The sequence below is a fragment of the Sodiomyces alcalophilus genome (assembly GCF_042370955.1).
Source record: "Sodiomyces alcalophilus JCM 7366 unplaced genomic scaffold ACRALscaffold_3, whole genome shotgun sequence".
NCBI lineage: Eukaryota > Fungi > Ascomycota > Sordariomycetes > Glomerellales > Plectosphaerellaceae > Sodiomyces > Sodiomyces alcalophilus.
Window position 1 is genome coordinate 5876648 of NW_027263534.1, and position 25657 is coordinate 5902304.

General features: G+C 38.5%; 2 protein-coding genes across 2 annotated transcripts; both read right to left on the bottom strand.

Moving 5' to 3' along the window:
* Window positions 1–5804: 5804 nt before the first annotated feature.
* Window positions 5805–6143, bottom strand: ACRALDRAFT_1030865 (uncharacterized protein; the record flags this gene model as incomplete). The annotated part of the gene is made up of 2 exons (XM_071014902.1): window positions 5805–5894; window positions 5970–6143. Coding segments are annotated over 2 exons (264 nt in total), but the record flags the coding sequence as incomplete, so codon positions are not given.
* A 2037-nt stretch (window positions 6144–8180) lies between these two features.
* On the bottom strand, window positions 8181–11236 carry ACRALDRAFT_1062810 (uncharacterized protein). The gene is made up of 4 exons (XM_071016674.1): window positions 10890–11236; window positions 10438–10824; window positions 8751–10379; window positions 8181–8677 (listed from the first exon to the last, which is right to left on the bottom strand). The coding sequence occupies exons 1-4, from the start codon at window positions 10986–10988 to the stop codon at window positions 8366–8368; spliced, it is 2427 nt and encodes an 808-aa protein (XP_070876207.1). The 5' UTR covers window positions 10989–11236; the 3' UTR covers window positions 8181–8365.
* Between the last annotated feature and the right edge of the window lie 14421 nt (window positions 11237–25657).

Here is a 25657-nt window from a genome sequence, read left to right on the forward strand (position 1 = left end):
ATATCCTCCGAGATATAAGCTTATATATAGCTAACCCGCGCCACTTAGGCCTTAATAATCCTAATAGTCACTATTGCCTTATTTATAGCCCTCTTTAACTCCTTCTATAAACCCATAAACTTTAACTCCTCCTTCTAAATCCGAAACGTCTAACTCTTCTTTACCTAATTAAGTATTAGGTTATAATTAGTTAACTAAGGGATCCTAAGAATAACCTCTAACCTATCTTTACCTAAGTCTATAATATATAACTCTATACACTATATCCGTATACGATTCTAACTATCGGTAATCCGAACTATGGATAAGATTAATTTAAGTACCTAGGTTATATATTCCCTATTTAACTACCTAACTTCCTTAGGAGGTCCGGTAATTACCTTACTAGGGAGCACTATATATTTATTAATAATATCGAAGTCGGTAATACTATCTAGAATTATAACTCAACGGTTCTATCCACTATTTAGTTATATATTAAGCTTTACCCTTACTAGACTAGGGGGGGCGGAATAACTCTAATAGCACGTTATCCTAGGCCTAACCCTATAGGGCTTAGGGTAGGGCCTATACCTAACCTAAAGTGGGTTAACTAAGGGCTATAGCCTCCTAATTAGGGTTAGTAGCTAAGGTAAAACTTTAGCCGGCCGGCCTATTCCGTAGATAAGGGCAAAAAGGTCGAATATAGCCCTCCTCTCCGTATTTATAATATTTCCGAGGGCCTAAGAATTCCGAGGTTCTGCTAGGGTTATCCCGCTATTAGGCAGGAGTAATAGTAATAGCCGCAGTTATAGTAGTAGGGGGCGTAGGCGAGTCTTCGTAAAAGCCGCTAGCTTAGGATAATAAGGGTTTACTACTAATCCCACGCTTCCTTTTATAACCCTAATCACAGGGTATATATAAGTAATAGCCACGATCCTAATTAAACGGTTTACTCTTATATAATAATATAACCTTAGCTTAGTAAGCTATAACGTTTAGCTTATAGACGGTCTTAGGTAAAATTCTAGTAATAATTTAATTACGTAGAGGTTTATTTAGTTTAGATATAATAAACTATTTATACTATTTATCAGAAAGGGGAATAAACACCTTATTAAATAAGGAATCTAATTTATTAAGAAATTAATCGTAGGTCTAACCGGGTTACTAAGAGGTCCGTCCCGAAAAGATCTATTCCGTAACCAATAACTCGCGGGTCTCGCCATTAACTAGTTACTCGGTCAAAAAGGTCTTTAGCTTAGCCTATATCGCCTTTATTAAACAACTATAGGTCCTCCTATAATAGGCATACCAGCAGGACTTTATATTTCTCTTAAGGTAGCTAGCGGTAAAGTAAACCTTCTTCGCCTCTATTATAAAGCTAGCGGGATTAAGGTAAAAGCGTTACTTAATCTTTTCTATAAAGGTTCTAAACTAATCGTATAACTTATTATCTTATTTTAGGTTCGGGAGGTTTACCTTAAATAGATTACCGTGACCTCCTTAGGGAGAATAATAATTCGCCGAGGGTTTATAAGGGGGCAGGGTAACGTCTAGATCCTTACTACGACGAATAGCTTCTAGACGCTTTAACTTATGCTTACGTTCCCTGCGTGCCTTATAGTGGCTTAAAAGAAAATCTAGCTTTTCGGGGACTAGCTAGTCCGTGGGATAATTCTCTAGTTCCTTAATATTATAACGTATACTCGACTAAGGGTCGGGTTAGGGCTTTATAATATTAGATAAGGGAGCCGCGGGTATCTTACGCTAAGTGACTATAGGAGGCTTACGCTAGGGTGCTAGAGGCGGATCTGGCTATAGCTCTAAAGGGTCCTGCGGGGTAATAGTCTCCTGTTTATCAGGCAGAGGCGCGGTGGTATCGCTTCTAGGAGATAGCGTGTATTTCTAAACCGATTTATAGTCTCCTTCCTAAGGGGAAGCAGTATTAAAACGCCTATAAGGAAGTATAGTTACTTATTAGCTAGCTAGTAAAGATAAATTATACTTATAACTCTTAACGGTCGTTATACCCCCTAAAACAGTTAAGTAAATAATATATTAAGGGGTTTTTATATAAAGAGTAAAGGGACGTTATACGATAATTAAAAAGGTAATATAAACTGATAGGTTAAATCAAGAGTTAAACTATTCGCTAAACCTCTAAGTCAGGAGTTTAGTTTTACCTATCCCTTTTATAGATAACCAGGACCTCTTCCCCGGGAACCTTAGAGAATCCCCTTAAAAGCATTCCTAGGTCCGCGATCCATCTATCGGTGGTCCTCTCTATCACACTATACCAGGTTAGTCCGGATAGTACTAGTCCCCGAGCCGACTCGACCGTCTATCTCCGAACACTATACCCTATCTAATCCCCTTAATAACTATTAAGACCTATCATCTCCTCCTATTCAGGCTATCCCTGGCTTTGATAAATTATGCCCGTGATAGTATATATCGGCTTATATCTATACTTAGTAACGCTAGATCTAGTTAAGCTTTTTCTAATTATATAAAGTCTATAAGTCTATTAAATATTACTCAATAAGTTAGCCATACGCCAAGGGTATTAACCTCTATTACCGCCGTGGATATAATAGATAGCAGTAGTACTATCGAAACTTTACCTCCGTAACCTAATGTTCGCGACTATATAGATCCCGTACTCGTATATTCTAGTAATACCCGGTCCCGCTAAGACGATATATTAGTGGGTAGGTAGTAGTAAATACTTCGGGTGCTTATAGTTAACGCGATAGAAAGCTTATAGGGTATTTCCCGGGCCCCTCTAGTAAGCACGATATCCCGGTAGCACCTTTAACTAGACTTATCAGGAATTATAGCGGTAACATTATCTATAACAGGCAGGTTTTATTAATAACGGTTAGCACCCTGCTTTATTACTAACCTTATCTGCGGATTTACTAATATATGACTCTGATTATTAAGGGTATTAAATTACTCGCGGGCCTTCAAATAGATTAAGGTATACGGATTAGAAGTGTGTGGAAGATATAATAGCTCTCCTAAGATCTGCCGGTCAAGTATCGCGTTAAAAGTCAGAGCGTTAGCGTGTCGGTAATCGGCTATAACGTAGGGATTATAGAAGCATAGCTAGATAAAAACAGGAACGCAACCAGTAGCACTTAGTAGACTAGTAATATAATAAAGGGCGCCGTGGATCTAGAAGACTATTAGACCGCCTAATAGCCCGGGATACGTCTCCGTATATTATATAAAAGTAAAGGTAAAAGCATTATTATACTAACGAATCTGCTTACCGAAATCCATGAATCTAGGATAGGAAGAGAGTAGTAGCTATTCTGTAAGGGCGGGTAGTTACGAGATTGGCCTAACCCCCACGTCGCCCTGGTTATAATAGGAACTAAACTTAGGGCTAGAGGGCGTAGATTTCTAAGAATAGAATAAATGATTATAACCCTAGTAAAGACTCGAGCACCTATTTATAGCCGCCCGCCTATCTAGTAAAGGGTAGCGTAATAGTTATACTCTACCCGTAATAATCCTAGGTTAGAATACTCGAGTATAACCTCGCTATTCGGGGGTATTTATCTAACCGGATCTAATTAACGAATATATAGCTAGAGATTCGCCTAAACCACCCCGTCCCGTACTATACGTGTATTCTCGCTATTAACCTTATTTCTAGAGGGAGAACCGGGGGCCCTAGCCCCACGGCACCTATAGTACCAGTTATAGGGAGTATCGTTACGGCGAGTCGGGAGAGCCGTAATAGGGCGGTAAATTTAATAGGTAGTATAAAAATATCCTAAAGAGGATAACGGGGTTAGTTATATACGGCGCCGGGGGCTGCGGCGGGAGGTATAACGCTTAGCTATAGGTGCTATATAAGCTATAGGGCTGGTTTAGCGACTAGCCTGGCTATTAGCCTAGTTGGTTCCAGGGTTGGTTTAGGTCCGGCATATTATATAGGTAGTACATATATTACTACCAGAGTAGAATCTAAACTCGGCGAAAGATTTAATGGTCTTATAATAATAGTAACGTCGTGTAGCGGGCGTATCCGTATTAGCAGGGTTAGTTTAGCGAGTAGCCTTAGGGGAAGGGTCGGATTAGCGATTAACCTAGTTAATAGTTCCGTAGGTTATATAGGTGGCGTATATTCTACTACCATAGTAGAATCTGACCTCGGGGAAAGGTTTAACGATCTTATAATGACGGCACCGCCGCGTAGCGGGTATAGTAGGCGTAGTAGGTATAGGTATCGGCTTAAAGTATAGTAGTAAAATCTCTTTACGGGCATACTATAAAATCTCTTCCCTATAAAAATAAGCATAGTTTACAAGAAGTGATACACACATTCAGGTCATTAGGTTTTATCGGTAAGTGACTAATATACTATAGAGGTATCTTGTAGGCGAAAACCCATAGAAAAGATACTAAAAAACGCCATGCGCATAGTGGAACTACCTCTCCCCCTAACCGCTAAAAGTGTCTTTAGGAATAGTAAGTATATAATAGTCCTTTATATATAACCCCACTAGAGTTATTCTAACGGCCTCTTAATTAGCCAGGCGGTTAAGGTTTAGCTATTTATTCTCTTATAGGATACGGTTGTGCTTAGTTTATATAATTATACGTTATTAGTAAAGGTAATAACGCGTAATATAGCGGGTAGAAATATACCCTAAATCGCATCTAGTCTATAAAGACTTAATATCTTTATAACTATTATTATATACTTTATCTAGAGCCTCGCCTCGCGAGACCGTATCGCTATCGTTTCTGGCTATTATTTCCTAGACGCGGCTTCGGGAGGATAAGCCGGGGGGGGTATAGGCGGCGGTGCGGGAGCTAGAGGGGCGGACGGAAGGGCTAGGAGTGGGAGAGGGAGGGGGAGTCTTTAGTCTAACGCCTAGAATCATGGCTTATAACTCCGATAGAGTAGGAGACAGGGGGGCAGACAGGGCGTGGCGGCTAAGGAGGGCTTTATAGTTTAGTTATTAGCAGATACATTATTGGATATCTTATTATAGCGGTTAATATCTTCTAAGATACGAGGGTTATTTATACCCGCTTACTTAACGTTAGCGACGCTTTATAGATAGTTAATGAATTAAGGCAGGGATATAAATTTATTATTACTTAATTCATTAATAGAAACAAGCTATAAAGAGAGTCTTTATAAATAAGGAAATAAGCTTAGTGGTTTATATAAAGAAAATAACGCCCGAGATTTATTTAATAAACTAAAAATAACTATAGTAGACTATGGAAAACAGGCTTATTATAAATCAGAGGGTTAGTTGCGGTTATACGGTCGCTTAATACTTCATCGTATTTGGAGCCTACTCTTTTATAGCCAAGGGAATCCGATTATAATGGGCCGTGTTATCTAAAGGGCGAGATCTTCTCTCCTCCCCTATAGAGGGAGGGGAGAAATCTCGTACCACTTACTCCCTGCCTATACTGTACTCCTTATATTTCCTATACTCCTATTTTATTACTATCGTTCTATAGGCTTATATAATAGGGTCAGGATAATCCGACTAGGGCAATCGGATATTCCGACTAGGGTCCAGATACCGATAGGTGCCAGGACTAACAAAAGCTATCAACGTTCCATTTTATCTATCTCCAATTAATCCTTTAATTAATCCTTGAATTAATTATACGGCCACAACTTAATAACTGCGTTTTATCCTAACGATCATATCATATTAATTCACTATTATATTAATTAACTACTACTACTATAACTCTTATTACAGCCTCTTAATTACTCTATCTATATTAGACCAGCCACTTATACTATCAGAAGTGTTTTATATATGATTCCCTGCTTATAGAATTCCTCTATTACCTCTTCCACGTCCTCTTCCCCTTAAGCCTCGAGGGCGGCCTCGTCCACGGCCACGATTACTTCCACCTCTCTAACCCTATTATTATTACTGTTATTCTTATTACTCTTTAAAACGGCGCGCAACCTCTTCTTTCCGATAATATACCTGCTTTTCCTCCCGCTCCCACTTAGATCGGTTACGCGCCCAGGATATAGCGTTTCCACGGCGTAGATTATTACCGCGAGGTATTAATATAACTAGTATATCTTCGGCGGTAAGGCGAGGCCGTCCGCGGCTAACCAAAATAATAAGAGGTTCCAAGATACGGCATAGCCTATCCTTATTAATACGATCATAACTAAGGGGTAATAGGGGTGGAAGTTGAGGTAATTAAAGGTAAGCGGCGGCTATTCTTATTCCTATTATAGGATATCGTGGGCGTAAGGTATACCGAACTATGTTTTAAACTGCTTCGTATAAGCTAGTACTAGAGTTATTTACTTCGAGATACTAAGAGCTAGGCGATATTAGGTTATTAAGAGCCCTAACACGTGCCTACTATAACGGCTCCGGGTATCGCTTATCCAATTTCTTATATAATAATCCTGGATCTAGCGCGAGGCTTAATCGGCTTTATCCTTTAGGTATTTAGCTTACTCGTTCTTAATTATCCATTTAATATATTCTGCTAGAAATTTAATATTAGTAGTAGAATTTAATAAATAGCCCTTAATCTATTTATAACTCGACTTAGCTCGCGATATAATACATATCGTAAAGTTACGATACGTTGATATCTAGTAAGTAATAAACTAACAGCGCTAGGGTATCTAAGTAGATAGCAGGAATCATATAATAGCCTCTTACCCCAAAAATTACTCCAGTACTAAAAGCGAAGCCTCTTCGTGATCCTCTTCCGTTTTTACGTATATAATGGCCTTCTAAACCATTATAAAGCCGCGTGGATTATATATTATTTCTAATTATTTAGGGCGGGTAATATTAATAGGACCTTCGCCGGTTAAAAGTTCGCTACAAAAAGGTGCCTCGCGTTTATAGGAGATATATTCTTTATAATCATTCCTCGCCTTAGTATTATCAGCCTATTTCTAGAGGGTCTTTACCTTGTCTTAGATATTCTTATTAACATACTATATATAAATTTACTGCTATATATCAGGAAATACGTTACCTGCTACGTTTTTAAATACCCTCGAGTCGAAGTCGGAGATAATCGTGAGTGGCTTAGAAATACTAAGGAACGTACGGTACTCGTCGGGATAGTAAAAGAACCATATATAGGCCTTATAATCTTCCTAATTTATAAGGCTAAAGGCGATATTAAAGGTGCTCTGGATATTCGTAATACTATAGATATTAATAAACGGTATACTAAAGCTGTTAGTATTATAGGTCTTATCGTATAATATAACCTCCGAATTAAGCTTCTATATCTACTCGCATTATAAAAGCAATTAGAAGATAGCTATAACCTTTCCGTTAAGATATCGATAATAATACTTAATCCCGCGATCCTTAAATTCTTTAATTAAGGCTTATATAGGAGTATATCCGCCTAAAGACTCTTCGCGTAACTTAGTAATCTTATTCTTTATATCCTAGGTAGACTAAAGCTAATAAATAACATAAATTCTATTAATCTTAGGAATCAGTAAGGGTAGGCAGATAGCTAGCTTACCTATTCGGGATACTTCTCCCTTATTAAGGCTATAATATCGCGGGTAAAAGATAGACTTATCTAGAAGTGCTAGCGGATCTCCTGCCTCTGCTTATCGTTCTATATTCTTTTACGATAAATCAGATACGTTACGATATCTAGACTTACCTTATAATTATAATCGGGGTTTATAATCGTAGTAAACCAGCGTCCTTCTTAAAGATTAACCTCTATAATAAAAGGGTAATAAGTCTTCCTTAAGCTAGCGTTTAGCCGGGCCCCTATAGCCATAGACTCACGCTAACCTCCGCCATAGTCGTAATAAAGATCTACGCGACGATAAGTTCTATCTTTTCCCTTATTAGTTTAGCGCCGGATTATAATTATATACCTATTATCATAGGCGAAATCGTTAATATAGGAGATTAGGTCTTCGATATCTTTATAGCCGAGGGCAAAAGGTTAGGGTGGCAGGAGAGCCATCGCAACGCCCGCCACTATAGAGCGTAACAAAGATAGATAGCGGCAGTAATAAAGAAGATAAATCGGTAAAGGTTAGAGATGGATTAAGGTTATAGATGAATTAAGGTTATAGATGAATTAAGGTTATAGAGGGATTAAGGTTATAGATAGATAGATTAAATGGAACGTTAATAGCTTTTGTCAGTCCTGGCACCTATCGGCATCTAGACCTTAGTCGGAATATGCGATTGCCCTAGTCGGATTATCCTCACCTATATAATATTAGTTATTATATAAACACCATGTTTACTTATAGTATATAGGAGGACTGCCGGTTAGTCGTGCTTCGCTCTAGTTAGAGACATCACGACGTAAAAGAACACTACTACTATCACTACACTCTAGTTAATATAAGACTAAATTACAAGACTTCGCCAATAATCTTCGCAGCCTCGCGATAGGTTTGGAGAAGCTTCTCGCACTTCTCACGCTGCTTCTTGACGCTATCATCCTCGTATAGCAACTCCTCGAAGAGGCTCTCCTTGTAGAGCTCGCTAACGAGTCTATTTTGCACCACATCCTTGCAATGGTTTACCAGTAAATGCATCACAGCCTTGGGCACTTGGTCGGCGATTGACTCTCTAACAATGTTGAAATAGGACGAAATGAGGGCTCGGATCAACTCGGTCTCCATCGCCTCTCGGTCCGTTAGAGCTGGCTCGCCACAGACACCCTACGAGAAACGGAAGAGGCAGTTAGCAATTGGCACCTCGTTGGCGGCACTATCTGACCGAAGGGTAACATACGAAATGGGCTCCCAATTCCGGAGGGCGCGATCTAACAAGTTCGTCGTCGTCCCTGGCGGAATTTTGAAAGGCCGTTCGAGACGAAAATGTGTCATCCCCGCGACGGACACTTTGTGAGAATGTCGGTTCCGACAATTGGCTTGTGTGCCTGACAATGGATGAATCCCGCCCTGTGATACTGCTCGATCCAACACTGATCGATGACGAGCCCTCTTTCCCAAAAAAATAATTCAAGAAGGACTCTCTGGCACCACCCAGCCCCTGGTTATTGAATCTGGATGGCGAGATAGAGCGAGCTGTGTTCGTCGCTGCGTGAAGGGAAGATGACGCATGGTCCCTCGCTGTCGGCGATAGGGTATGAACTCCATTGGCTGTGTGCGCTCGCATCGTTGCTGGGTCCCCCTTCTCTGTGAGGTGGAGTTCGTCTTCTTCTTCAGGTCCCTCTGGCCCGTTAGTGGCCTGCTCTTTCAAGCGACGTTTATCCCTTCTCTCTCTCTCGTCTTGCACCAGGCGTCTGCGCTCTCTGTCCTGCTTGTTGCTCACAACATTACTCATGGCAGCGGCAGCACCGAGGAAATTTGGGTGATTTGTGTTGATGTATGCGCGCTGGATAGAAATCAGCGATTCGACATATGAGGACGCTGGCCCTAGTCTCTCCCTCAGTAGATCTGATACAACTTCGATAAGTTTCGCTTGCAGACGTGGGAAACGAGAGAGTTCAGTTGAGCCGCACGTGTGGCAAATTTTGATTAGTTCTTCGTAGACGAGTTCAACACAGCGCTGGCTTGGAACTTCAAGAAGTTTGATTTGAGGTTTGACAAGAAGGTCAAAAGCCATCTCTGGCACGAACAGGCTCGGACGAGGCCCGGTAGAATTGCGAATAGCCGTCCGGATATCCAAGACCGAGAGGTTTGACGTGGGATCGATAGACTCAAGTGAGTTACCAAATACGGAGTTGAAAATGTAATAAATGCGGGCACCGCCGCAAAGTTCTTTTGTCGATATGTCGGTCGATGTCCCGTCAATGGACGAAATAAAGGAGGTTGCGAAGCGCGTCATCAACTGCAAAATCAACGAGCCGCGATGCTCCTTTCCACTAAAATGCATGTCCCCGTAGCTTGCTAGCTCCTGTTGCGTCTGGCCCATCAAAGTGTTAAGCCGCGCCTTGATGTCCGGCATGCGTTCTCGAATATGAGACATGAGGGTGGTGTTGAGCGTCTTGGACAAGTATTGAGTTCCGCAACGGCTGGCGATGTTGCGGTAGGCTGGGTGGTGCTTGAAGAAATCCGCCTCGTCCCGGAGAGCCTCTTCCATTGGTTTACTACCCTGGATGTCTTGCTGCGATCGATTCACAACACCAATAAACCCAAGTTTCAACGGGTAGACGCGACCGGACAGTATGTCGAGCGCATTGGTTCCATGGTCCATCAGGTCAATCTTGGTAAGGACACCAATGGTCCTCCTGCCCAAGGGATCGACATGCCTTGCAAGCTTTAAGGCCTCCGAATTAACGATATCAACGTTTGCCGGAGAGACAGCGAGGATAATACTGTTTGGCTTAGCAATGTACTCGGTGATGAGATTGCGTGTCTGTTTCTCAATGTCGGTAGGTTGGTCGCCAATGGGTACCTGAAGGCGAAGGTCAATGTCCCTGTAGTCTACTCGGTATCATGCGGATAGTCCGTACCTTAGTGAGGCCAGGCAGATCAACAAGAGTCAAGTTTAACACATGAGGTGAATAAATTTTGAGGTTGATGGGTTGCCGGTTAATTCCTTTGTTATTGCCGGCCACTCTTGAGGTTTCGTTATCGATCTCACGTTTGACGTCGGAAAAATCATTGAGTCGGCGATTCGGAATATGATGAAATTCGGCCCATTCAGAACGCCTAGCTTGTGAGGGAGATGTGTAGAGGCCGTTGGGAGTATCCAGATCAGTTTCTTCATGGGGCACGTTGATAAGCTGTAAAATAAGCGGACGCCTGGTGACAATGCCACTTCCACGTGGCAAGAAATCACGGCCGACAATGTTCTCGAGCACGGACGACTTCCCAGCGGATTGAGAACCAACTACGACCTGTTGCCCCTCGATCGTGAGATTTCTCGACCTCTAATGAACTATGGCGCACGGGGAAAACTCACAATCTGCGGGAGATCCAGAGAGTCACTGCCAATGGTATTGAAGACCAAGTCTTGCAATTTGTTGACAGTCTTGAGCAGGTCGTCTCCTAATGAGGCCATGGTGAAAGCGAGTGCAGATCTGTCCGGCTCTTTGGAAATCCAGCTTAACCAGGGCGAGGCTCGAAGCAAGTGTGTACGGCGTTAGGTTAGAGTATGGGAAACTTTAACAGGCCCCTACTAAGTGGGTCGGGTCATTGTGTTGCACAGGCTGGCCCACAACAAGGACGGAATTAGTTGTTCCGGGCCCGAAGTGAGGTGTGGGCCTGCCCCAGGATTAAAGGCAGGATATTAGCACACAGACCAGAGATTTACACAGAGTTAATTAAGGGAAGCACTGCGGCGCCCGTACATTTTGATATCGAGGAGGCGTTAAAGGATTCTTGTCTAACCTAGAAGATAGAATGGATGTAAGGAGCGATGAAATGGTCTTGATATGATGTAACTGTATATACCCTGGCCCGCCGAGACCTCGTTTAACCGTAGACAAATAGACTGCTTGCAGGTAAGAGAACTTGATGGGTTATGACTCTACTTTACGGGCTCGATATCAAAATATACGGGCGCCGCAGTGCTTCCCAAATTATACTTATGATTATTATGATTATTACTTAAGATATTATACTTATGATTATTATGATTATTACTTATTATAAGTATAATATCAACATTATAAAGTATATATATCTATATACCTAATCGTAAATATATATATTATATTTTAGCCGCTCTAGAATACAGAGTATATAGTAATTTAACTAAAATATATCGTTTAGTATATAGAAAAACTATATTAAGAAAAGTGTAATTTTCCCCCTTATATTATAAAATTACATTACAAATTACATGCAATGTAATGTAATGTAATGTAATGTAATGTAATTTGTAATGTAATTTTTTTAATGCTCTGCTTACCTGCAAGCAGTCTATTTTTCTACGGTTAAACAAGGTCTCGGCGGGCTAAGGTATATATAGCTATATTATATTATTATTATTTTGATATTCCGTTTTATCTATTCTATGCTTCTAGCTTAGAAAAGAAGCCTTTAATATCTCCTTTAGAGCTGCTGCTCGATTATAAGTTAAAAAGAACTCTTAACCAGAAAGAATCAAGGAGGCGCGCTGATAGTGGAATTAATACCAAGTAATTATATATACCTAGCCCCGTTAAGACCTCGTTTTGTTATAGAAAAATAGGCCGTTTATAAGTAAGAGAATATACTCTATATTTACGGGCTTAATATTGAACTATACGGGCCTGGTAATCTTTCCCTAATTTAATTAGAGACTCTTTAGAGGGACCTTATATTTCCATAGAGAGACCTTATATGTGACTTCTTCGTGGAATTTTATAGGGCCATAATAAAGCCGTGAAGCTCCGTAAGTATCCTATATAATTTATATATATAGCTTAAGTAGATATCTATACTTAATATTTCTATTTATAGGGATATTTTTTAGATTATTCCTATAGTGCCCGGCTATAGACTTTAGTGACTAGGTACGATTTCGACTACTAGTAAGTACTATTATTCCTATACCCTTTTCCTTCCCTGTACCAGATAACTTAATGGCCAGTTTTAAACTGCTTGTGCCTTAAAAAATCACTGACTTTAGGTAATATCGAGTAGTGGTATAAGACTACCTAGTATAGTATAACGTATAGTCAGGCGTGTATATAAAAAGAGTTGCGGTACTTAGGCGGCTTTATGGCTTTGTTATAGCCCCATAAAAATATCACGAGTAAGGTCTCTCTATGGAAATATAAGGTCTCCCCAGAGAGTCCCTGAAAAATCTAAGTCAAAATAAACAGTATATACTTATAGCTCGTCTACTTTATAACCAGCTTAACCTATACTATAATACTATACGTATTATACGTGTATATATACTTAGCTTATGATATATATTATATATATACACTAGGTATCGTAAATACGATATCTCGGTTATTACTTAAGCTAATAACGTGGCGTGATAACCGTCGCGTAGGCTGTTAACGTAACAGTCGCCACCCAATCTTTCAGGGTCTTTTGCCAGCTCCGGATCCAGGAAGAAATCCCAGAAGTCAGTTCTTTACATATAAGTAAAACAAGCAGTAATCCTACGATTCTACGAATTCAACAGCTTTTACTTAATATTCCTCTCTTCCGCGCATACAGCCTACTACTCGTAGCCTAATTTATTAAAAGGTTATAAGCCCGGGTTAGCAAAGAAGGAAATCTACTCTTTTCTACCCTATTATTCTACTCGAAATACTAAAAAGACTCCCTGCCTTTTTAGGCCACCTACCTTTTTAGGCTATCCCTTTATCCTCCTCCGGTCGCAGATCCTTATCTCCGACCGTACGAAATCCCTTTATCTCCCGAAAATAGCTAATCGAATCGAACCGTTCGTTCCGATACCACGGTTTAAAGCTCTTTGTTTTTCTTAATACGGTTATCAAGAGTCGTGCCAAGAGGCTAGCTCTTTGTTCCTGTTCCGGAAGAACTACACGATCAGAATAAGACTCTTTGTTATAATCGGATATACTATTCCTTTATTTATAAAGGGACTTTTTAAAAAAGAAGAAAAATAACGAATACGTGGATTAAATATAAGAGCTATTATATATCCACGATTAATAGCTATCATAATTAAGCCACTTAACCTACTACGCTGCCTATGATAATAGGATATCGTAACGTGGTATATAAGCTTTTAGTAAAAAGTCCGCCTATAGAAATCCTGTTATTCGCTTATACAAGCATCGCTTTTCTTTATACCGCGAGATCTATAAATAGCTTCACCGTTTAGACCCACTTTTAGACCCACTTTTCGAAGCTAGGCTAATTAGAATCAGAGCTTTAGCTTAGTATTCTTTATTTCTATCCTTTATCGATAATATAATAAAGAAAAAAGGAATAAAGGAAAATAAATAAAAATAATAAAAATAAATTATTAAATAACTTAGTTAATTTTAACCTAAATAAATAAAAAGAAATATCGTTCTGCTACTTGAAAATAGCTTAATAAGAGACTAGTAAAGAAATTTCCGTCCGGAAGCTCCAGGGCAGCATAGACTATTAAAACTGGACTATAAGAATGCACGCTCACTTCGCCCGTAAAGGAAAATATATTAAAGACGTTATAAAGCCCCTTCCAGTAAATCCTTCTATAAAATAGAAGGAGGAGTCTCTAAAGGCAGCTAGAGATATACTCTCTGCTCTTTTAGACGGTCCCTTAACCCAGGTTTAAGGAATAAACAAAGCTTTAAAAGTATAGGAAAAACTAAAGGATTTATATAAAGCAAAGGGATTCTAGGCCGATTATATCGTCCTAACTTCTTTTTTTAACCTCTCGCCTTCTAAATGCCCTAATCTTAAAGCGTATTTATATAAAATATAAAAGAGACTGCTTACCTTAAATCAAAGAGGTATATCCTTTTCTAATAGGGTAATCTTTACCTGGATTCTTAATAGTCTCGATAAAAGGTACGAATCTATAATAGGGTAAATAACTTAAGCTATCCGTCACGATATTACTAGTTATATACTGGATAAATTAATAGCGGAATTAATAGATACTTTAAGAAAGGTCGATTAGCCGTCGAATACCCTCCTTATATAAGGTTTAAAATCATAGAAAAATACAAAGAAACCCTAGAAGAAGACTAAGAGTTTATTCTATAAGAACTATAAGAAGCCTGGCTATACGCTAACTAACTACTACTTTCTCTATCCTAAAAAAGCACCTAAGAACTAGGTAATAAAGGATAATTCAGGATTAAGGACAAATACCCAGAATAGGGTAAATAAATCCTAGTCCTCTCGAAAGGATAAGGAAAAGAAAGGAAGAAAGACGAGTCTCTCTTAAAAAGAGAAGCGTATAATAAACCTCGTACTAAAGGCCAAGGAACAGCACGCCTTAGATACGTCTTTAGAGGAGGAGAACGACGAGTCTGCTACAGTTAATATAATTATAGATTAATAGAATTAGTAGCAGGATTAGCCGTAGGAAAAAGAAAAGGAAAAAGAATAGGAAGACGATAATAAAAACGAAGAGGCCGGCGTTATTTTTAAAGACGTCCCCCCTCCTCCGTTTCCTCTTCCAGACCGTCCTAATCCTTTTACACAGGATTTAATAGATATAGATCAGGTATTTATTATCTCTTATAAGAATAAAGATATAAATAATACTAACCTTAATATAGACTAGTTAGTGGAAAATATTTATAAAATATAAGCAGAAAACAGTATTAAATTAGATCTGAATTCCTATATAGATAGCGGGGCTACGGCGTATATCATTATAAATAAAAGACTCTTTTCTACTTATAATTCTAAAAAGAGAACTATTTATTAGGGTCAGGTAAAGGAAATAAAGATATAAGGTAAAGTAGACTACGTTATAAAATTCAGGGATACTAGAAAGCTTCTGCTTTTAAAAGAGTGCCTTTATATACCGGAAATAGGCACGAATATCATCAGTCTCTCTCGTCTTAATAGTAAAGCTCGCGGTCTTACTAGAAATAAAAAGCTCTTATTATTTAATAATAAAAAGCCCCTCTTTCTTTATATAACGGCTCTGCTTTATAACAGGCTATACTAGGCTATAGCACGGGCATTATCGTACAGGGGGGTTAAGTCTTAGAAAATAAATATAATAAATACTAGAAAAAACACAAAGAAACTATTATAAAGAGGTATTTTACCTAAAGAACAGTCTTAAGACTTAACTAGAATAAAGAGGTTTCAGAGGTTCAAAGAACAGGGTTTAAAGAAATTAAATCAACAAAGAAAGGGGTTAGTTAAACCTTAACAAAGAAATAATATAATAAAGAAACCTTAATCTCTTTAACCTTAAGAAGAGCTTTATAAACAAAGAGACCATAATAACCGTCAAAGGACTACTTCTATAACTAAAAACACAACGCTATATTATAATAGGATAGGTTATATTAACCCTATTACCTTAAAAAGTCTTTATACTAATACTCTTTAAAAAGAATATAATATAACTAACGAAGAGTTAACTAAAATACAGAGCTATAATACTTATAAGAAGAGTAAGTCTATTATACTTACGAATAAAGATTTAGTTAATAAATACAAAGACTTTTCCTATTTAGAAAAGGTTTATATGGATCTTTACGGACCGATCGAACCTCTTTCTTATAATAAAAAGCGTTGGATTTTATTTATACTAGACCGTTCCACCCGGTTCCTATAGGCATAACTGCTCTTAGATAAGTGTAAAACAACGGTAGTTATAGCTATAAAAGAGTAAAAAGCTTAGGTAGAAAATAATAATAATAATAAATATCACTTCTTTATTAAAGAAGTAGATATAGACGGTGGAAAAGAATTTAATAACGCCTCTTTTTAACGCCTCTTTATAGGTATAAAGCATAATATAAAGCCACCGTACACTTATAAAGCTTAAGGCTTTATTAAACGAGTTATAAGAACTATAATAAAAAAGGTTCGAGCTCTTCTTTTCCACTCAGGGCTGCCTCGATACCTTTAGGGTAAAGCTGTTCTCTTAGCTATTTATATATATAACAGATCACCTAATTCAGCTCTTAAATATAAGAGTCCCTTTAAGCTTTTATAAGGTCAGAAACCTAATATTAATAATATACGGGTTTAGGGTTCTATTATTTATTATAAACATAACGACCCGAATATAAAGAAACTAGATATAAGAGCACTTCGAGGTGCTTTAATAGGTTTTAATAACTATAACTATAAGGTTTATAACCTAGTAACTAAAAAGACTGGTTGGTTTCGAGACGTTTATATCTTAGAGAATCAGTTTCTTTACTCTTCTTTAGATAATTATAATAATAACTATACGCCTAAAAACAAATACAATAATAACCTCCCTCCTTATATTAATACTCAGGCATATAATAATCAGGTTTCCAACCGCGGGCCTTATCAGCCCGTTAAGTATAATAAAGGAATCACTTTTAATAAAAATACCGGTTAATTTTCACAAAATATTCCTTCGCGCGTTTCGAAACGTTCTATTAAGTCTATTCAACCTAAAGAAGAGAATAATAATAATAATAGACGTAAGAGTCTTTGTCTGCGGGCAGCGGGCTATAAAGTTCCAGCTAATAATAATAATAATAATAATAATATTAACCATAGCCCGGCTAATAATAATAGTAGCCAGAGTACCAGGCTAGAAGTCTAAATACCTTCAGAACCATTAAAACCAGACTATAAGGATTTAATATCCTATAATAATAGTACGCACTTACTATATTATATAAAAAATATAATACTCGGAAACCTACAGTTTTAGGAAAATTCCCTATTTCTTTTAACTATAAATTCGATTAACGAACCAGCTACCTATAAACAGGCTATAAACTGCCCAGATAAAGATAAATGGATAGACGCGATAGTAGCAGAAATATCAGAACTCGAAAAGAGAAAGACCTGAGACTTAATAAATATAAGAAATACGCCTAATAATTATAATAAAATAAAAGAAGACTACCACGTACTAGGAGGTCGTTGGGTCTTCAGAATCAAATATAATAGCTCTGGCGAAGCTATTTAATATAAGGCTCGGTGGGTTATTCAGGGGTTTAATCAGGTTCTAGGTCTTAATTATCTAGAAACCTTTTTAACTACCTGCCGGCCAGAAAGCTATAAACTAGCTTTAATACTAGGCGTATCACGCGGCTGGAAATTCAGGCAGTTCGACGTTAAAAACGCGTTCGTTTATGCTGATATAGATACCCTGATATACGCTATACAACCCACAGGCTTCGAGAGAGAAGATAGCTTAGAAAATAATAAAAATAATAATTATATAATACTCTATAGGCTTAATAAAGCTTTATATGGGTTGAAACAAAGTCCTGACTCTGGTATAATTACCTGGTTAAGATATTAACTAAACTAGGTTGCCGGGTCTCTGAATATAATAACGGACTTTTTACTTTTTATAAATATAATAAAATTAAAAGAATAGAAGAACGAGCCATTCTTTTATGCTATATTAACGATATAGTGGCTTTAAGCCCTTCTGAGGATACTTTAGACTATTTCTTTAAGGAGATGTCTAAAGATATTATACTTAAAGACTTAGGTGAAATAAATACCTTTCTAGGTTATATAATAAATATAAATAAAGAAAATAAGACTCTTTCTATAATTCAGTTGCCTTATACTAATAAGATACTTAAAAGGTATAATAAACGAAGTCTAAAAAGGGTTGATACCCCTTATATACATAAGAAGGTCCTAGTACCAAATCCTGAACAAGCATTAACTAATAATATAAATAAATACTAACAGGAAATCGGGGCTTTATTATATCTAGCCTTATATTCAAGACCAGATATAACTTACGCAGTTAACCAGTGTTCCCGTTGTATGAGTAATCCCTCGTAAGATCACTTTACTGCGTTAAATCGAATCTGGGCTTATATAAATACATATCCTAATATCGGTCTTTTATATAACTGTAGTAAAGAAGACCTTGGTATTTACGGTTATTCTGATGCCAGCTTTTCAGATATAATCGAGGATAGAACCTTGACTTTAGGATATATTTACTGCGTGGGAGTAAATAACCCCGTTAGTTAGACCTTAACTAAATAAAAAGTCGTTGCTTTATTAATAACGGAGGCTGAATATATAGCTCTCACAGAAGCTTCTAAAGAAGGAATCTATCTTTATAATCTATATAAAGATGTACTGTAGAATCTAGGTCTAGATTCTAATACAAGAGGCAATAATAATAATAATAATCATAATAATCATAATAATCATAATAATAATAATAATAATAATAATAATAATAATAATAATAATAATAATAATAATAATACTCTCGAGATTCCTACTATCTTAATAGATAGTTTTAATGAATTGGGCTACGAGTAGTAGGCTGTACGCGCGGAAGAGAGGAATATCAAGCAAAAGCTGTTGAATTCGTAGATCCGTAGGATTACTGCTTGTTACGCAAACGCGTAGTTATATGTAAAGAACTGACTTCTGGGATTTCTTCCTGGATCTGGGGCTGGCAAAAGACCCTGAAAGATTGGGTGGCGACTGTTACGTCAACAGCCTACGCGACGGTTATCACGCCACGTTATTAGCTTAAGTAATAACCGGGATATCGTATTTACGATACCTAGTGTATATATATAATATATATCATAAGCGAAGTATATATACACGTGTAATACGTATAGTATTATAGTATAGGTTAAGCTGGTTATAAAGTAGACGTCTAGTTATATAGCTATAACCATCTACTGTTCATTTTGACTTAGATATTATACTTATGATTATTATGATTATTACTTTTTATGAGTATAATATCAACAGATAGTGAGAGTGTAAAAAAGCTCGCCGAAAACCCTAAATTTTATAAACGGGTAAAGCATATCGACAGGCAGTATCACTACTACAGGCAACAGCTATACAATAATAAAATAAAAATCGTATATATAAATACGAAATTTAATATAGGTGATATAATAACTAAAGGTTTAGTAAAAGAGACTTATAATACCCTTTGCAGTTATATAAACCTGGGTTATAAGGATAATACGTTACCTGAGTATGATTTGCCGCCTTATAATAATATCAAAGAATTAAAATACTAGGTTTTAATACTTAGTATTCTTAGTTCTTTATAAGGGGAATAACTAGGTTTTTTACCTTCGGGTTTTCCTAGATATTACAAGTTTTCTGAACTTTCCTTTGGATAATATACTATAACAATAACAAGGGTTTTTGAATTTTCCCTTAAATTAAAAAGAAGAGGTTTTTTTCAAATTTTTCCTCTAGGTATTCTAGTCTTAGATACACTAGGATTACTGCACTATAACATAATTATATAACTATAATCTAACTAAGCTGCACTTATTATATAAGAGTTAGCTTACAGGGGGGTATCGATATTATACTTATAATAAATAATAATCATAATAAGTAATAATCATAATAATAATAATATAAATATACTAGGTATTGTAAATACGATATCTTGGTTATTACTTAAGCAAATAACGTGGCGTGATAACCGTCGCGTAGGCTGTCAACGTAACAGTCGCCACCCAATCTTTCAGGGTCTTTTGCTAGCCCCGGATCCAGGAAGAAATCCCAGAAGTCAGTTTAAAAATATATAACCTACGCGTTTGCGTAACAAGCAGTAATCCTACGATTCTACGAATTTAATAGCTATTTGCTTGATTTTCCTCTCTTCCGCGCGTACAGCCTACTACTCGTAGCCTAATTTACCAAAATTATTATATTCTGATAAATCGTTAATACCTTTAAAAGGAGTGCGAGGAAGCTATATATTAAACAGTTTATTAAGCTGCTTAAGAGAAACCGTTAAGGCTATAAAACTAGTAAAAATGCCTCTGTTTCCTATCTGCTTTTCGAGGTCCTTAGAGACCTTAGCGGTGCCTGCTATAGAGGCGTTATATGCGTGATTTCCGCCGGAGCTGCTGCTAGAGCTATTACTGTTATTATTGTTAGAGGAAGACTTAGAAGAGCGGTTACTATTAGATCGATTTCTACCACGGCCACGGTCTCGGCCACGGCCACTATTATTCCCTTAGTTACTATTACGGTGCTAGTATTAGTTAGTGCCGTGTGTGTTAGGCTTAGGGCAGTCCGGCGTTATATAAGGGTCCCGGCCCTGGCTATTATCATTATTCTGATCGTCCTGGGCGGCGTTCGCCTAAGCCTTGCCGTTGTTATTATTGTTTCCGCTATTATTATTTCCGCCGTTATTATTCCGGGCTCTGTTACCGCGAAAACTACCACGGCTAGAGGAGCTCCGGCGTTACTTAATAGCTTCCTCCTCCTTTATAAGTCGGTTAGTTAAGAGCCAAAGGTTAACGTTACCGCCGGCCTACTAATCAAGGTAGAAATTCTATTAGTCTTTAAAATAGTTATAGGCCCTGGTAAGGCCCTCGACGATATTAACAGTTATAATATTATTACTATAGGTCATATCGCCGGCGGCGGCGAGAATCCAACGGAAGTCTTCGTATCTAGCGAGGTAGTCGGCTATACTTCCGAAATCCTATAACTTTAGGGCCGAGGCCTACTTAATCGTTATAGCCTGAATCTTACCCCTTATAGGTACGTACTTCCTAAGAGTCTAGATTATATCCTTAGGTTACACGATATCTTCTACCTCCTATTGAAGGGCCTAGGTTAGAAGGGAAAGAATGAATATACGGGCCCTCCTGCGGGTCTCGAGCTTAAGCCCGTGAATAGCTAACTTAGTGGTCTAATTTACTATAGATAGCTGTATATCGGGTAGCCTAAGGTTAGAGTCCTTGGCCTTAGAGTCGCTGGCCTTCTTTGCTTCGGCTTTCTTTAAGTCGGCGGTTATAGCGGCGGACTTAGCGGTCTAACCAGGGTAAATAAAGCAGTCTTCTATAGTCGGCGAGTTATTATTAACGATCCTATAAGCCTAAATATAATCAAAAAGACCGGCGGCCTTAGCCCTACGTTAGGTAAACACGGTCTATTCGGCGTAGTTATTCCTGCCCCTAAGGGGAGGGACTGTACGTTTTCGGATGTTATAGAAGTATTGGCAGGACTAAAAAGGCAAAAAAAACGTGGTAAAAAGAGGTTAGAGAATGGAAAAGGTGGACGGCAGAGTCTAGAGGAAAGGGGGGGCTTATGGGCAGAAACTTTAGTATAAAAAGCTCGCAAACGAAGGAGGTAAATAGGGATAGCTGTCTTTAAAGGAAGGGGCAGCCGGCTAGATGGTTAACGAATTAACGATTAACGCTTAAGCTAAAAAGCGAGCTATAGACGTAGTTGAAGCTTAGGCCGTTAAAGAGACAAGCTAGTAATAGGCTTCAAAACAGAGCCGCTAGGCTATAAAGGAAGGTTAAAGATCGTTCTGCTTAACGCCGGCGGCTCTTGGGCGGGCGGGCAGTTAAAATCGGAGCTAAAAAGCATAAGAAAAGAGGTCTGAATAGGCTTAAAAAGGAGCTTTGTTAAGCTCAAAAAGAGGGCAGAAACGTAGAGCTATCTAGAGCTCTAAAAAGCCGTAGTTACAGTTACTACTATATAAGGTTAGGAGCAGCCTGGTAGAAATTACGTAAAGAAACTAGTTAGTTATAAGGAACTATTAGCTACTCTATCCCCTATAGGGTCGGGTGGAGGTACTTATAAACAGGGACTTTCCTATACAAATACAATCCGTTTAAGGTACCCTTACTCATATAACTTCCATCCATCCTAACAAACATTTCCCTGTGTTCTCACCGACCTTTCCCTGCTTTTGGTATCGGGCGCAGGGGTCCGATACAGTTGCTCTGCGCCTGGCAGATATAATAACCCGGATCTGATATTCTGTGGCAGCTTCTATAAGGGTAGACTCACGTGACCTACGTAGCCTAGACTAGATAATCTGTATAGCGCAAGGCGTACCCAGTTCTAAGTTTAATACACACTACTTTAACCGAATATTGCTATAATAAGCCTCCTAAGGCTAGGCCTTAGGGATAATATCAGGACACTAATACTGTACGAAGTGTGACTTGTGTTTATTACAGACTATAAAAGAGTACCAGTCTACGATATCAAATATATAGGCCAAAGAGGGGCAAAAATACTATAATATATCTAATAGAAGTACCGCCGTATTCGGAGCAGTGTGTGACGTGGCTCTTCGAATATAACTCATCGGCCTTATCGGGATTTTCGGGGCGCTTAGGCATAAATCCCTAACACACACTCCTAGAGCCGCAGGATTAATCTTGACAGTTCTGATCGAATTAAAGCATTAAATCAACGTAAGATTCTAGGGGTTTTAAGCCTAGATATCAATCCAAAAGTCAGCGGCTTATTAAACAGCTCGTACTTTATTTTAATCCCAAAACACAGTAATAATTATTATATAATTATAGCTAATCTAACGATCGCGTTAATCGCGATCGTAATCCAAACCAAACCACCGTCAAGTCGATAGTGATTAACTCGATCCACCGTTAAAGCGGTGGTAATTAATCCGATTAAGCTAAGCCGGCAGGGCTCTTTTCTATTCTAAGTATCTTAATAAATATAGCATGCTGTGACGGCAGTAACGCCCTTATTATCCTATCGCTAACTATCTCGTTAATAGCGATCCAATTAAGCACGATTTGCTAGCGTTACACGATCTGCCGGATGTATACGGCCTATATATTCAGATACTTTAACTTCCATATCACCTATAGGTAAGGGCTTTCTAGCTATTACGGGGTTTAATTATTCTCGTAATAGATAGTGATAGGGTAAACCTTACAGGTTAACGTCAGATCCTTTATTAACCGTAGCGTCGCGATATAGTACCGGATAGTAGCACTTAGAGCCATGAGCTCTGCCTCTATACTAGCTATAATAACGCTCGTTTATTTATTCGCCTTCTAGTGAATAAGGCCTCTACAAAGCATAGTAATATATCCCTAGAAGCTATACTAAGGCTTGCAATCGTCTCTAAAGCCGGCGTCGCGTATATAAAAGAGGGCGTATTTAGCTAGGTTTTCATTAGAATCCCGTGGCCCAAAGGATAGACAGAGGGACCTTATTAAGTTAAGGTACTTAAGCCACCTATTGGGGGCTTCGTGATGCTAACCGGATAGATTAGTAGCGAATTCGGCTGGTCTAGAAGCAGCCTTTATAATATCCGGCCTTATTTAATAGACGGCGTAATTAATCGATCCAACCTTTTAAAGATATATATGGATAGAGCCCTCTAATACCTGCTATTACCCGTTCGACTCTAACGTGTCCGGAAAGGCAAGCGGCGTGGTGACCCTTCGGCTAGTAACGATATGTAACGACTTTATCTTTTTGTGAATATAGTTAATAAGTATTGACTATAGTCTTCGGCGTTAACGATCCCTTATAACCCTAATACTAAGGAACCACTTAATAGGACCTAAATCCCAGATCTAGAAGCGTTCCTGTAGCTACTTTCTTAAATCTTTAGCCGTGTTAACGTGCTCTTTATGGTATAGTAGAACGATATCGTTAATATAAAAGAATATAAGTACCTTATTACTTCGGAAAACGTAATCGTCCTTCTTTAACTATATGACACTATACTTACCTAAAATAGACGGGAGCTCCTAGTGCTATAGCTTAGGCGATCATCGTAGCCTATACAGGGCCCGGCGTAGCCGGTTAATTCCCATGGTTCGAAGGGCGTAGGAGGCTTAAAAACGGTTCTAATTCGGCCTCGTTAATAACATTGGCAGTAGAGGCAGCCTATAGAATATTCCAACCTGGCGGGTCTCTAATATAGACCTCTTCGTTAAGGCGGGAGTTAGTAAACGTATTAACGGTATTAAGTTAGCGGGTCTTTAGATTAAAGTGGGCAGTAATAGCTATAAGCGTTTTAAAAGTCCTGCCGGCCAGGGTAGAGGCGTGAGCGTTAAGGTGATTTTAGGGCTATTAAGTACTATAAACGTAGAGGCGTGCCTGAAATTTAGTGATATAGCCAGATATATTAACCTTATATGTAAATACATCCATTAGGTCTAAAGGACGGCTCGGAATAGTAGTATATTGTTTTATTACTTTAAATATGCGTATCGCGATAAGAGCCTATACCTCCTTAGAGGCGGCTATAACCCACTACGCTCTGTATAAAGACCTTATTATCTGGCTCTAATCAGTGGGCTCTTCGAGTATATCCCGGCATAGTAGTGGCTTCTTCGGCATATCGAAGCAGTTGAGATAAAGGAAGGCAGAGTCAGCGTATCGCTATAGTAGCCGGCGGTTACGTTACGGCCAAGAGGTGGCTGCTGGCGTGGTGGCAGCTAAAGATAGGGCACCCACTATAGACGAGAATAGACGGACAGCCGGCTCTGGAGAGCCGAAAATTGGGGGGCTAGCTGGTAGAGGCAGCTATTAAGTAGCTGCCGTAGGTGTAGTGGAGGGGCCCGGGGCTACTATCGCGGCAGCCGTAGTAGTAGCCATCACTTTATCCCATAGAACTAACTAATTAGGGGATAATGAACCTACCGTACTAGTGCCGGTGGCTGGAGTAAAGGTATTATAAGAGTCGTCGGAATCAGAAGAATCTTTATCCGAGTAATTATTATTATCGGACTTATCGTCGTTAGAGGCAGCGGCGGTTACTGCTAACGTTATCGGAGCTAAACGCGGTAACTAGCCAGTATTTATAGTAGTAGCAGTTAGAATAACTACCCTGGACATTAATTAATATCAAGCTGGAGGTGTTATTATAGGAGGGGAAAAGGAAGAAGAGGGCGTTGTTTTAGGAGAGGTTATAGAAGAGGTTTTAGAGGCAATTATAGTAGTAATTATAGCCGGCGTTATGGCGGAGCCCTAAGTTCGGGTATTAGTAGAAGGAGTAACCGCCTAGGCCACTATAGCTGCCGTTTTAGGCGGCTACGATCACTATAGTGACTTATCCACCCCCCTAGAATTAGGCAAGGGAGTCGAATTTTCTGTTGCTTTAACAGCTACTACTTTAGCCTCTTCTTATTTAACCTATTTAACTGCTTTAACTACTCTAGCTCTCTTAATTCCTTTAAGCTATTCCGGCCTCCGGATATCCTAGAACGACTCTATCGTTATATTCTGATATAATACTATAGATTAATCGTAAACCGGTAGTACACTAATAGTTTCTAAGGCATCTTTTTTTAGTATCGTTAGCTAGGTTGAGCTTTTTAAAAAGCTCTATTAGAAGAGGTAGGTCCACGTTACGTTCTGTATATAGGATCTTTTCAT

Bases quoted from the DNA above. Each gene is read 5' to 3' on its own strand.
- ACRALDRAFT_1062810 (XM_071016674.1), bottom strand. From the start codon at position 10,988: ATGGCCTCATTAGGAGACGACCTGCTCAAGACTGTCAACAAATTGCAA. The intron at 10,825-10,889 runs GTGAGTTTTCCC...GAGGGGCAACAG, and splicing joins CTCTGGATCTCCCGCAGATT to GTCGTAGTTGGTTCTCAATC. The intron at 8,678-8,750 runs GTATGTTACCCT...CGTTTCTCGTAG, and splicing joins CGGAATTGGGAGCCCATTTC to GGTGTCTGTGGCGAGCCAGC.